Consider the following 14697-nt stretch of genomic DNA (forward strand, 5'->3'; position numbering starts at 1 on the left):
AAGTGAGTTCCAGGACAGTCAGGGCTACACAGAGAAAGAAACCCTGTCTCAAAAGAGATAGCTGATCTCCAGATTGAATCTAGCAGTTCTTTCTTGAACCTAAAACATTATTTCACGAGCAGATTAAATGAAGAAATAAATTTCTTAACCATATAATATATACATATGTGTGTATACATACATACATACGTATTAATATATATTTTAATACAGCTCTGTATTAAAAGGCATTGGCAGACTCGTAAAAATTTTGGGGTGGGAAAATTGCTCTGTTTAATAAATGAATAAGACTACATACACTTTGAGTCATTTTCAAGAAAACGATGTTTAAGAGGTTCATTAGGGCAGGGGATATAACTCATTGGTAGAGTTCTTGTCTAGCATACTCAGAACCATGTTCAAATACCATCACTACCAAAACAGACAAAAACTACGTATTTTATTAACACATTAAACCTATGAATCTTAAGCGTTATTCATTGAAAAATCTCTGGATAATGATATTTGGACTTGGATTATTAAATTATTAAGTAGTTTTTATTCGATTCCAGTTAATTAAAAAATTAATCTCTATTCAGTAGAGAGAAAAATAGCATAGGATTTTATATAGTCAGGACAGATTTATGCTTCTGTTAATGTTTTTACAGAAATTGAACCAGAGAGTACAGTTGTTTTCCAAACTTGAATTCACCAAGTATTAAACTAGATTTTTGTTCCTCCTCACATACCCTATAGTATTCATTAAGGAAATGAGCATGTCTTAGTATGCTGCATATTTAGTTGTCTAAACTCTTTGTACTTGATAGTTTCTTTTCTGGCAGTCAATTTTAGAGACATGGCTAATGGACAAGTTTCCAGAGCTTTTCATCAATGAGTTCCCTCACGGTGATACTCTTACATTTGAAATCCTCTAACAATATTGTTAGCAAATGTTTGTATAAAATGAGCAGTTGATTCTAGACATCTGCTGGATCTGTCTGTGCTTATATAAATGACTCTGTATTTAAGATATATCAACTATATTGGAGTTGGGATGTAGTCATTGTAGGACATTTGCCTGTTATGGGCAAGGCACTGAGTTGAATCCTTAGAAGTATATCTCATGGAGATTTCTCAAAAATCTGTCGGTTTCAACTGATTTTAATGTCACATTGATAGTTCACACAGTAGCTGCCCTTGTTGAGCATTTACTGCATCTTACATCATCCTGTCAGAACTGCATGAAGTTGGTATGGAGCCCCTTAAGATTAAGAAATTTAGCCGGGTAGGGTGGTGCATGTCTCAAAAGAAAAAGAAAAGCCGGATTTGGGGGTAAATACCTTTTATCCCAGCACTTGGAGACAGAAGTAAGCATATCTGAATTTGAGGCCAGCCTAGTCTACAGTGTGAGCCAAGGATACACAGAAAAGTTCTGTCTTGAGAAAAAAAAAAAAAGGAGGAGGAGAAAAAGAAAGATGAAAGGGGGAGAAATTTTGACCAGTTACATCACATTAAGTGATAAAGGGTTATTAATGGGCATTTGTTTCACAATACAACCCATGTTCTTAACCTCTGAATTAGTACTCTGAAGTACTGACTGAACATCATCATATCCATCTGCTTGTGATACATGATAATAAATTTTGAGACAGGAAAGGATTGCCTTTTCTGTAGCATACTTCACACTTGTAATCACTTGTTGCTCATTTTCCTGACTAAAAGTTCTGCTTATTTTTGAACTCTTCTGTCGTCTTGAGACTTAGCCCAACCCCACTGTTCTGTTTTCCACAGTCCTCTGGTGGAATGTGCCACTCTTTTCTTCTTAGGTTCACGTGTCTCCACTGAATAGTGAGACCATTAACTGCAGAGTGGCTTCTGCACACTTAATTCAACTATTGGACCTACTTAATGTGGTTCTGCTGCATGGTTAGAGCTTAATAAGGAACTGCCCCATGAGTAAATGAATTCTGAGAAGATATACTTACTATTGATATGTGTCTTTCTCACATAAATTTGTGATCATAATGGACAGAAGGTTTTGTGTTTTGGCTTTTCTTTGTTTTGTGTTTTGTTTGTTATTTTCAGTGAGTGTTCTCTCAGATCATTCTTTGGTCTTTTATGAGTATCTCTCCTGTAAAAAGTAAAAAGTTAGCCTCAGAAAACTAAAATAACAGTAAGCATAAAATAGGCAAATTTGTCTCCTTGATCCTAAAATAGGTCCTAGTCGTGTTTGGCATTACACTAGGAACAGGTCACCGGAACAGATTAGAAATCCCAGAAGCAGTGATATATATACATACATATATGTGTGTGTGTGTGTGTATATATGTATGTATATATATGTATATGTGTGTATATATATGTATATGTGTGTATATATATGTATATGTATATCCAACAATAATTTCCCATAATCTCTTAATACTACTACTACTACTACTACTAACTTGTAGTAGCATTAAGAGATTATGGGAAATTATTGGACTTCTTTCAGTTAAACAATGTTAGGAAAGGAAGACTTACTGACCATTTGGAAGTAAAGTATAACCTCTGTCATCTTAAACAAAACTTGGCTATAAGCAGATACTGTAAGAGTGTATGTGGGAGTGGATGGTTTGCAGGGAGGAGAGGGGAGTATCAACTCTGGGAATCACTTCGCCAAGGAAAATTGTAGGCTTGTGCATTGACCGGTGATAGCTTCCTATGTAAAATATCAGTGCTTCTGGAGTGAAAGACGCGAATTCAGACAGTTAGAGTTAGAGTAAAGCTGTTTTTGAGATTAGGCTGCCCAAAGCCCTGCAAGTGGCTCAAATACTTTTAGAGTCATCAGTAACTATTAGACGAGGAAAGAAAGCGGTTACCTAGTTTGTCATGATTTGAAGAATTTGAAGAGCTTATAAAGATGTGAGGAAGTGTGTTATAAGGTGACCGGAGGGCATAGAATTTTGGTACTATGATTAAAACTTAATTCTGTGCCCTAGAAAACAAATTGGTTACAAAAATATGACCAGACGTTGGACTAGGTTAAAGGTGGACAGAGGGAAAAGTGCAGATTTAGAAGACTGACAAAGGGGAGTCACATTAATAACTAATAAGTATGTCTCGCGAATCTAAAAGTTTCTCTTAATCTTATGCCTAGTAACATTTGGACAAAAGCTATCACATTTCCACTTTTTGCTAGCTCTTAAAATATGCCCAGTGGGTAGAATAGTTTAAAATTACAACTTAATTCAACATAAAGAATTTTTAGTGTTTGAATTTTAGCTTCTGGCAGAATGACAGATAACTAATTCACATTGTTAACTTTTAGATGGTTTGTCTTCTGCTGATCCCAGCTCAGACTGGAATGCACCAGCAGAGGAGTGGGGGAACTGGGTAGATGAAGAAAGAGCTTCACTTCTGAAGTCCCAGGAACCAATCCCTAATGATCAAAGGGTAAGTATAAGGAATTAAGAGTGATTATTTGTTAAAGAGACTGAGGACTGCTGGACAGCGGTGGCACACACCTTTAATCCTATCTCTCCAAAGGCAGATACAGGCAGATCTCTCTATAAGTTCAAGGGCAGCCTGGTCTACAGAGCGAATTCCAGAACAAGCAGGACTGACTGTTACATGTGTCAACATGGGGGAGACGGGGTCAGGGGGATAGTTTTAGACCACAGAGGCAGAGACAATTGAGTCTCAGGAAGGCAGAGGTGTTGAACAATATAAGAAACAGTTGAATGGTCTGGGACATTAAGCCTAAAGATTGTCACTGTATTTACTTCCTGGGAATTTAGATCATTTTCATTATAAATTTTGGAATCAGGGTTAGGGGTATAACTGTAATAGAGCATGTGCTTAACATGTACAATGCCCTGGGTTCAATCCTCATCCAAAAAAAAAAAATCATGAATTAAAAGCCGTATTTCAGAAAATTGAGTGTTTAAGAGTTTAAATTCAGTGTTGGGGACTGGAGTGATGGCTCAAGGGTTAAAATCACTGGCTGCTCTTACAGAGGACCAGGTTTAATTCCCAACACCCGCATGGTGGCTCACGACCATCTGTAGCTCCAGTCCCCAAGGTATACAACACCTCAGGCACCAAACACATCATCTGGTGCATAGACGTGCAAAACATCATACACATAACTTTTTTTCCAGAGAGAAGTACTAGCAAATAAAAAGTTCAGAGGAAAAACTAGGTAGATAGGACTGGAGGAGAGGCCGTAGGTGACAGCGACACACAGTATGGGGGTGATGGTGGTAGAAATCTTAGCACAGGTGGCAGACTGCCATAGATTCTGATGTGTTCCTGTGCTCTTCAAATAACATTTGGACAGTGATAGAAATGAACTTCATTTGTATACATAGTGTGGGGAGGGCTGAGGCAGTCACTGGTAAAGTGCTGGCCATACAATCCTGAGACCTGAGTTAAATCCCCAGAACTCACATGAAGCCACACCTGGTAGCAGACATCTTTAATCACTGTGATTCTATAGCAAGGTTGGAGGTGGAGACAAGAGAGTCCCAGGCAACTCTGAGCCAGTACATAGCATTGAACAATAAAAAGATTCTGTCTTAAGATGCAAGACAACTAACACCTAAGTTGCCCTCTGACTTGAATGCCGGTGCCATGGTACAAATGGAACTAGTCATACAAACACAGATATCCACACGTGTGTGTATATATACACGGAGGTTGGGGGGAAGTTGGCCTTGAGAGGCTATATTCTAGCCTCTGCTTTAATATATCTGTAAATGAGAAGGATCTAGAATGAAGTTGGAGGTCTAGAGAAAAATGGGGATGTTTGTGCTGCTTAGTGTTGGATCTCTTGCCTAGTATATGTGCAAAGCCTTAGATCCAGTTCTTAACACTGGCAAAGACAAGAAAAAGCAAAAAGGGGTGAATTAAAGCTATATTAAATTAAATATGAGTAGGCACTTGAAAATGCAGTAAGCTTTGAGCAAGATCTTAATGATGCTGTATATTTCTATAAAATTTTGTCCTACCTAAATTTATAAGAAAATTCAAGATAGTAGTCCTTTCCTGGGAAGTACAATAAGAATGGAATCAAGTGTGTGAGAGTTGTTGGTAATGTTGACTGGGGGCAGTTTTGAGACAAATGCATCCAGCCAAGCTGTTTTTAAAAGACCTGTTTTCATCCAGTGAGTTTTTAAGTAATGTTTTATTAAAATTTTGTTTGTCATAGCTTATTCTTATTTTGATTTTGGAAAATAAAGACCAAACATAGTGACTGAAATTGTTTCACAGTAATCGTTGTAATATAAGCTTAACCAGTGGAGTTAACTTCAGTATTGTGTTTTTAACATCAGGTCTCAGATGATGATAAAGAAAAAGGAGAGGGAGTTCTTCCAACTGGAAAATCTAAAAAGAAGAAAAAGAAAAAGAAGAAGCAAGGTGAAGATAACACTCTCTCACAGGTAAAGTTCCTCAAAAGTGAGTGTTGGTTGTGATACACCCATTGTGGGTGGTGCGGAAAGGTGATGAAGACACTGAGAATATGTAGAGATAAATGGAAGCAGGTGAACCATCTGTAAAAATGTATATTTTGCCTGCGTGTGTGTATGCGTATCACATATATCCTAGTACCCACTGAGGTCAGAAGAGGCCATCAGATCCCCTGGAACTGAAGTTATGAATCACCATGTGGATGATGGTAATTGAACCCAGTTCTCTTAGAGCAACAAGTGATCCTAGCCACTCAGCCATCTCTCCTGCCCTCTCCAGTGAGTTTAGAATAATGAAAGTTGGACATGTGAAAATTTGGGCATGTTAGGGAACTGCTACATAATATTAGTATAATAAAAATTGTGTTACCCTGGGACTGGAGAGATGGCTCAGCAGTTGAGAGCACTGGCTTCTTTCTCTTCCAGAGGTTCTGAGTTCAATTCCTAGCAACCATTTGGTGGCTAGGTAATAGGGTCTGGTGCCCTCTTCTGGCCTGCAGCATACATGCAGAGCACTCACACATAAAATACTAATAAGTAAATAATTACTAAAGAATTGTATTATCCTAAAACTAGTCAGGGATTTACACCTTTAAAACTAAATCAAATTGCACATGTACTTTTTATTATGGAATGATGAGGTGGGAAAGGCAACACAAGGTCACACATGAAGAAACAAATCTCAGAGCTTCTGCACATATGCCTTTAGCTTCACCAGCACGTGGATGAAACAGACTGAAGTCCACTTCTGTTTCCCTCTCTACCTGCTTTCTAATCCTCCTCTCCAGGTGGGAAAAACCCCCAGGAACATCTTAACCTGTTCCTGTCTCCAAAACCAGCCAACACCACTTTTTGACTCTCTCCGTACTGCCAACTAACCATGACCTTCCATATTCTTCAGAAGTAGTCCACCAAGTTGGAGGCTGCTACCAGCCACCTGTCACTTTACATCAGTGGGCTCTCTGAGCTTCTGTGGGGTCAAGGATGCTGTATCTCCAGAAAGCATCACTTTTTCACAAGCCACTTGATTGTTAAGTGCAAGGGTGCCAGTGTTTCCTGAACTTGTAGAATCAATATGATCTTCCAAGACAGTAGAAAGCAGAACAAGAAATGAAGAATAAAATTTTAAGAGTCCGTGGTCCTGAAAAAACTTATCCATGTATTCTTTTGCCTCTTCATGTCCTGAGTTCTAGTGAACTCTTCCCCCTCCCCAGTCTCTGACTATTCCTTTAGAACCATTTCTATATCAATGAAATGTCTAGTTCATCATGAAGATAGGCAGGGACTTGGGAGGTGTGTCATTTGATAAAGTACCTGCTATACAAGCATAATACCTGAGTTTGGATCTCCAGAACCCACAGAAAAGGTGGACATGGTGTTGTGTGCATGTAGCCCCAGCCGCAGCAGGGAAGGACAAGGTCTGAGATGTCAGGTCCCTGAAGTCTAGCTGGTGTCACCAATTGATGAACTTTGGGTTCAGCTACATGCTGACCTTAAATTCACACCAGAATTTTGAGTTGCTGTTCACACTTACTGCAGTCATATCACATTCCATAGAAACAGCAATATTGGGGGAAGTAGAAAAAGACAAGATCTCCTGAGTAAATTGGGAGAGGGTTGAAAGGGAGGGGAGAGGCAGGGAGGAGAGCAGAGAAAAATGTAGAGCTCAATAAAAATCAATTAAAAAATGAAATTTGGGGAAAAATAAAGCCACGTAAAGATGGAAAACACACAGAGAATCTGGACACTGTAAAAATAAAAAAAGTATTGGAAAGAAACTTTTTAAAAGACATTTGCTTATGTGTGTGTGCCTGTACCTGTGCCACAGCATGAGGTAGAGGTCAGAGGCCAACTTCTGGGAAGTCGATTGTCTCTACTGTATGGGTGCTGGGGATCAGACTCGGGTTGTTGGGTGTGGTAGCGAGTGCCTTTACCCACTGAGCCCTCTCACTGCCAGGAAGGGAGCTCTTGCCGTCCTCTCAGGTAGCTGTTAGAACAGTCATAGAGTCTGACATTGCCATGCCTTGACATGCAGTAAATTCCGTGTGTTCATTTCTGCTAGGAACCTTCTACCATCTTCTCCATGTATGAGTGTGTTTGTTAAATAAATGACAATACAATTTAGTTGTGCTCCTACTTAATATTCTAGTGCATATATTTATTTTATATATATGTAAGCATGTAATGTGATTTAGATTTAAGTCGTTAAACTTTAAGTCAGTGAACACAGGAAGCATTAAAACTTAGGCAGGACTTTAGAAATTTCCTGGGTGAACTTCTATAGTTAAGGGAATAAAGTCAAAGAAATTAAGAGATTTGACCCTGGAATTACATAGATGTGTCATGTCACAGTCAGATTGGAGTTCTCTGTATATCCTTTATAATGTGGATTATGTACAGGTGAATGAACACATTGCTGCTTGAAGACATCACTGAGTGCAACTCTGTTTTTAAAGTCTTGTTTCCATTATCAGCCTCTTTGCTGTATGCGCCTTTTAAATTGAATGTTAGTTTATTCTCTTTGAGTTGGATTATTTAATTAGAATGGTTCCCATTCTGGGGATGGAGGGGTGTTAGTTTATGTAATTTAAGGGGACAGGATTTGAGACAAGTTGCACTGTCGTCTAGGCTGGCCTTGATTTTGGAGCAGTTCTTCTGCCTTGACCTCCAGGTCTAGGAATTGTAGGCATGAGCTTACCGTACCTGGCTTGGATACCTTTTTTAAGTGAATTTATTTTCTCAGGATGTCTTTGGAACAAAGTGAATTTTAGTCGGTAAAGAGTGAAGAAGTTTAATCTCACAGACTGCTTTCTTCTGCAGGACACAGAGGAACTAGAGAAGGACAATGGAGAAGAGCTTCCTGTGAATACCTCCAAAGCCCATCCAAAACAGGAGAGAGCGTTTTCCCTGAAGACCATGAGCACTAGTGATCCAGCTGAAGTACTCGTCAAAAATAGCCAGGTGATTTTTAAAAAATAACAAAGTTTTCTTGACTTGATAATTATACAGTAATTAACATTTTATTGAAGTAGTATGCAAGTATATGCCATTCTGAGTAGTGTGGTAAAATGTCATGCCATGTAAGGGCAGCACCTGGGTACTCATTCATGTTATCAGATTGGTTGTTAAACTACATTGGTGCTTATGTGCAAGTAACCCTTTTATTTTACATAATGATAGCTACTAAGCACACGGATTTGCTACTGATCAAAGAGAAGCTATATGTGCTTCTCCTTTAAGTGAAAAGATTTTCAGAACAGTAAAGATTGTGGAGAGGAAGCCTAGTAGTGGTGGCCCACACCTTTGATATGAACTCAGGAGGCAGAGGCAGGTGAATCTCTGAGTTTATGGCCAACCAAGGCTACATTTTTAGACCCCTATCTCAAGAAAAAAGTCAGGGGGCAACCAGGAGCATAGTAAACAGTCCCCTAATGCTAAAGAAGATTGTTGTACTATGCTTTTTCCTTCTAAACATCTAGACATGTAAAGGATAGAAGACCAAGAGGAAATGTTTTAACCAACAACATCTACCCAAAGTATACACCTTAAAACGACCAGTTCTGTTTCCCAAAATGTAACATTTGTTTAAAAATTTGATAACAATTTTTTGAAGTTTTGTTATTGTTTTGTTTTCATTTTGTTTTACTTTGTTATTGTTTGAGATAAGGTCCCATATAGCTCTGGCTGACCTCAAACTCAACTGTCTAGCCAAAGTGGACATAAATTCCTGGTCCTCCTGCCTCCACATTCCAAGTGCTGGAATTTTAGGCTGTGCCTGACAATGACATATTTTTTTAATCATGCGCTTTTCATGGAAATATTGATGAGTCAGAAGAGACTAGTTTATGAAAGATTTGAGTCAATGACATGAAATAAAAACCTGATTTCTCATTGGGTAACTTACATGTGGTGGTTTCAGCACCCTCCACCCCCACCCCATAGGCTGATAGATTTGAATACTTCAGTTTATGAAGTAATAGAACTCTTTGATAGGAGTGGAATGATTGGTAGTTGTGGCCTTGTTGGAGAAAGTGTGTCACTGGGGTGGCTTTTGAGGTTTCAAAAGCCCATGCCAGATCCAGTCTCTTTTTTTGGCCTGTGGAACAGGATGTAGCTCTCAGCTACTGCTCCACTGCCGTGCTTGGTACCATGAGGACTACCCTCTAAAACTGTGAGGAAGCCCCTGTTTATATTAATATAACATCAATAAAATAAATGTTTTCTTTTATTAATAGTTGTCTTGGGCTGGGACATGGTCATGCTCGCCTTTAATCCTAGCACTTGAGAGGCAGAGACAGGTGAAGTTTGAGGACAGTCGGGGCTCTCAGAGAAATCCTATTTCTGGGGGGTGTTTTGGTCGAAGTGTCTAAAATATATCCTAGGATGCTGCAGAGTTAACTCTGTGGTTAGGAGCACATGTTGCTCTTGCAGACCAGGGTTTGGTTCCCAGTACCTACATGGTGGCTCACGACCATATGTAGCTAATTGAATGCCAGGCACATGATACACATACAGACTTGCAGGCAAAACACTTTACACACATAAAATAAATCTAAATAATTTAAATAAAATAGATGTATTTGAATTATCTGACTCATTCACACATTCAAAAGTTGTTGAGGTTTATGTGCCACCTGCTGTTTGAGGAACGAGGCTGCAACAATAAGACAGAGAGTTAGGACCATCTCTGACAAACAGTCCTGTCCACGGCACTGCCCGTCATGCTTTCTATCTAAATCTGATGCCTTTCAATCCCCCAAAGTGTTCTGTGGTAAAGAAATATGATCTCCGCTTACATAAAGTTTAAGAGTGAGTATTACAGCCAAGAGTGTTTGACGTTCTAGTGTTTTACCTAAGTCATGCTTATGAAAAGGCAGTTGAGTCTATGACTTAATGTAAGTAAAGTGAGAAAACAGAAGGAAAGAAGATGAGAAGTCCGTGACAGCTGCAGGTGTGATGTAATACAAGGAACTTTAGGGAGATGTGAGCAACATGAACGTAGACTCAGTGTCTGGGTAGAAGGAAAGAATGCTAGCAGCTTTCTGAGCTCACATCACTTCTCTTCTGTTCATGGGGTCTCCAGGAAGCATAGGAGCAAGAGAAACATGAGTTCCCTTGCTTTTGTGTTCTGGGTGCTGGTGAACGGTAAAGCTCTGAGCAGTGAAGTGATTCGCTCACCTCTCACACCCCTGAGTCTTTTAATATTAATATTGCTGTGATGAGTTACCACCCTAATCTTCTAATCTCACTACTAGACTCAAGAGTCTGAAGATCTGTACTGGTTGCTTGAATCAGTAGGACCCTTCCCAGTCTGCTTGTGGGGCACACAAGTGCTACTGTTAGCACTATTCCTGCTTCTTAGGGAGGAGAGAAGGATCAGCAAGAAGGGTGCCCTAGTTCAAAGCCAGCATAGGCCAGTCCGTGCTAATACACAGGGGGTCTCAAAAAAAAAAAACTTAAATAGATAAATAAAAGTAATTCACTATTTTTGTCTTTTTAACAGTTTTGATTAGTTCAGAGTTGGTTTCCAGATATTAAACTTTTCTAAAATGCTATTTATAATGAAATAGCATGAAAAGTTGGAGTAGAATTAGTCTCTCTTATTTGAGATTCATTAGCTATTTTAATTTCTTTTTCATTTTTGTGATTTTTTTTTTTTATTTTGAGACAGGATGTCTCAGTTTAACAGCCTTGGCTGTCCTGGAACTGGTTTTGTAGGCCAGGCTGGTCTCAAACTCACAGAGATCCACCTGCCTCTGCCTCCTGTGTGCTAGGATTAAAGCCGTGCATGCCCCACCTTCCATCCCCCCATCCATATGTAGGCAAGATAACAATGCACCAAATTAAATGGATAGTCCACTGGGGAGTGTATGATCTTACTCATTCTGTCAGGTAGCCCAAATCGGTAGAGGTTATTTTTTAAAGTATTTCAAAAAAAAAAATTAGCCTTTGGTAATTTTAACTTGTATATATTTATCTTACTATATTCATAGATGTTGTAGATGATACCTTGTTTAGTTGTATCACTAGAGGGCAGAAGTGAGGTACAGTGCTACCTATAAACTAACTAGAAACCACTTTAATTTTGCTTGCTGCTAGTCTCTGGATATTACTATAATACTTAATATTATATGAAATTTATACAAAATTCTGAAATGGTTTTATTCCAAAATAGCCTATCAAGACTCTTCCACCTGCTGTCTCTACCGAGCCATCTGTCACCTTATCCAAAGGTGACCCTGACAAGAGCTCTTCCCAAGTGCCATCGGTGTTACCAGACACAGACAAACCCAAGTCAAATACGAAGCAAAACAGTGTGCCTCCCTCACAGAGTAAGTGCTTTGTTTGTCTTCTTGCATTTTTTTCTTATATTGTATAAAGGTTCTGATCTAAGGTTTCTGGTAGGATAGTAGAGCACACCCCGCCTCACAGAATTGAGTTGTGAGAGCCAGTGCTAAGATAACATGAACAGTGAAGATTGGAGATGCTGTCTTGGCGTGTCTGCTCTGTTGGCTCCTTGCCCTTTTCCTTTGCTCAGGTTCCTGAGGCTGCCTTTCCCTCTTTCCCTCGTCTTCCCCAGCTGTCAAGCAAAGAAGAAACAATCATCTGTGGGTTGACACTAGCTGAGTATAAGCAGTTACGGTTAAAACCTTGGCTTGAAAAAGAAGGGAAACAGATAATAGCAAACTTGAAAATATCCAAGACTGGAAAACTTAAAACATAAAATCTGAACATTTAAAAGTTTCTTAGTAGTTGTTATTTTTATATTGATCCATACTGACTATCCTCCTCATACTTTTCTCTCCTCATCCCTCCTCCCTTTTTTTTCCTCTTAGCCAAGTCTGAAACTAACTGGGAATCTCCAAAACAAATAAAAAAGAAGAAAAAAGCCAGACGGGAAACGTGAATTTTTTTTTTTTCCTGAATTGGACATGTGTTTACAAACACTGTCTTGAAGATTATGCTGTTTATGCAATAATTTGTGAACATGTACAGAGTTTTATATAAATTTAAACCAATTTTTAAAACAAAACTGAATTCAGCCACCATAAAATGGAATCAAAGGAAAGTTAATTTATGAGAGTAAGAGGTGAACGGAATGCATACTAGAATGCCGGGAGACACCTGGAGAACCTTCAACTGAACGAGAAAGATCGTAACTGAAGAATATTATCTGGTTTTACAACAGCTCCCTGTTTACAACAGATTGTGCCGTCTCATCTGCAGCTGAGGAATAGTGGATTCTGATTAGAAAGAAGGCCGCCTAGAAACCAGTAGGCAGCTCCTTGGATCTTATGCACGAACTTAGACCATTTGAATCTGTTTTATGCTTAAATCAAAGTGCTTTGATCAAATGCGTAATCTGCCATATCTTTACATATTTGTTGTAGCAATTCGTATTAAAAGAATCACAAGTGCAAATAAAAAGTCATCTATCATTTGTTAACTAAACTGTCTTGGTTTAGTTTACAGTTCTTAAAAAGTTCTTAATTAAAACATTGAAAAATGCGATTGACTTGTATGGCTTAAAAAGTTATTTTTGATAGTCTTACATTACTTGAATTATTCAAAGTAACAGTATATTTTAAATTAAGAAAGGTAAACTATATTATTTGTTCAATATGATTAAGACTGAGATTAACAAATAATGCTCTTGTTTATGATTTGAAAACTTTCAGGCAAAATCAAACTTAATATTTTTCCTTTCCCTAGCTGTTTTTCCAGTGTTGATTCTTAGTTGCTAGTAATTTTTTTTTACTTTGAAAATGAAGTAATTTACAACTTTTGAGCATATGATGGAGAATGGAAAAGTAGTCAGACAGCTTTAATTGACATTGTCGAGACCTCCAGTTATCAGGAATACATTTTTTTACTGCCTTAACCTGTAGTGTGTAGAATATGCATCAATTTCTTGAAGGGGATTCATGTTTTTCTAAGAATTTTCATGTACCTATTGCAATTGTGGTCAAAAAAGGAACATTTTCTGCTTGAAACTGTGTTGGTTAAAATGACGTGTGATCTGTCACCATTTTCAGGCACTGTGTGATCTCTAGGAAACTGGCAGGCCTCTCTGTAACTGTTAATAGTGCATGCTTGGCCATGTACATTGTAAATAGCCTTTATCAAACGTGTTTGACAAGGACCATACTTAACATCACTTACGAATCGTGATAAAGAAAGAAGCCATGGTTTATTGATGTGAGTGGCTTATTTTCATGTGGCGCCGGGAATGATCCTGATTAAAAGCTATAACCAATGGTACTGATCTATCCATCAAAACTGTCTTTATATTTGACTTGTAGTTTAATGGTATTTTCAGCTGGGAAAGCTACCAGATGTAAAATGGTTTAGTTCTGCTGCAGACTGGCCTTCCTTATTAATGGACAGCTTTCCTCACAAGCAATTAACAGCTTTTTTTCAGGTGTTAGCATCTGTTTCAGGAACATGGCAATGTGTTTACATGTCAGAAGTTTTGTTTGAATGGGATTTTTAAATTAATTGACTTGTTTAAATAAATTCAGAAATGGTTAGCATTGTTTTTATTTGCTTCACTATTGGGGTAAATATTAGCTGATACTCCAGGACTGGAGCCTTCAGGAGGCTCTGTGAACTTCACGTTCCCTCAGGGGGGCTGCCACAGTTGTGTCCCTGGGGCACTTGGATGGGGAGTCTGCACTTTGAGAGTGTGCCAAAAGGTCAGTGCTCAGAAGTTTAGTTGAACTCTCTCAACTCTACCTCACTCACTGTTCCTTTTTCTTTTAATTCTTTGGGCTAGGTCAAACGTGAAACTTTATTTCTCCCGATTCAATCACTTCCTGTAGGAGACGGCACCTACACCAGGTACCAACAATACCGTCTTTGTGAGGAGCAATGTGTCATGGGAGTAGACCAAGCACAGTGGTGCCCTGGGTGGGTCAGCGTGGAGATGGCCTCCGTGCCTTCCTTCTCTCTGGCTTATGAGCTAGGCTATTCTTTTTTTCAGAAGGCAGCTATTCAAGTGTTCATTGCTCATTGCCTCTTTATTGATCTTTATGTAGCAGGACAGTGATTTCTTGTCACGGAACAGAAGAACAGGTTTCTGTCATCAACCCAGAAAACACTGAAACCTAGGTAATGGGGATTAGGGGGTGGCAATAAAGAGGGCCTGCTGTTTTGTGCTGGCCACCTGCCTCCCTGCCATGAGTGTGGCCATATCAGAGTTCTCCAACTGCATTCTCCCCATCCGTACCCTAAACTGAGAAACAGTTGAGAGAGTCCAAAAAGAAAG

The 14697-nt window shown here is 38.9% G+C and overlaps 1 protein-coding gene across 3 annotated transcripts in view; it reads left to right on the top strand.

Annotated features, from left to right (window-relative positions):
- Positions 1-13960, top strand: part of Mtdh (metadherin) — a 53389-nt gene extending 39429 nt beyond the window's left edge. For all 3 annotated transcript variants that reach the window (XM_048457466.3, XM_048457467.3, XM_085679130.2), the window contains 5 exons: positions 3290-3414; positions 5295-5402; positions 8250-8390; positions 11605-11761; positions 12266-13960. In XM_048457466.3, coding sequence (XP_048313423.3) covers positions 3290-3414; positions 5295-5402; positions 8250-8390; positions 11605-11761; positions 12266-12336 — 602 coding nt within the window. In that variant the 3' untranslated portion in view covers positions 12337-13960. The remainder of the gene's footprint in view (positions 1-3289; positions 3415-5294; positions 5403-8249; positions 8391-11604; positions 11762-12265) is intronic.
- Positions 13961-14697: the final 737 nt, after the last annotated feature.

The sequence above is a fragment of the Myodes glareolus genome, chromosome 19 (genome assembly GCF_982192425.1).
Source record: "Myodes glareolus chromosome 19, mMyoGla1.1, whole genome shotgun sequence".
Lineage (NCBI taxonomy): Eukaryota > Metazoa > Chordata > Mammalia > Rodentia > Cricetidae > Myodes > Myodes glareolus.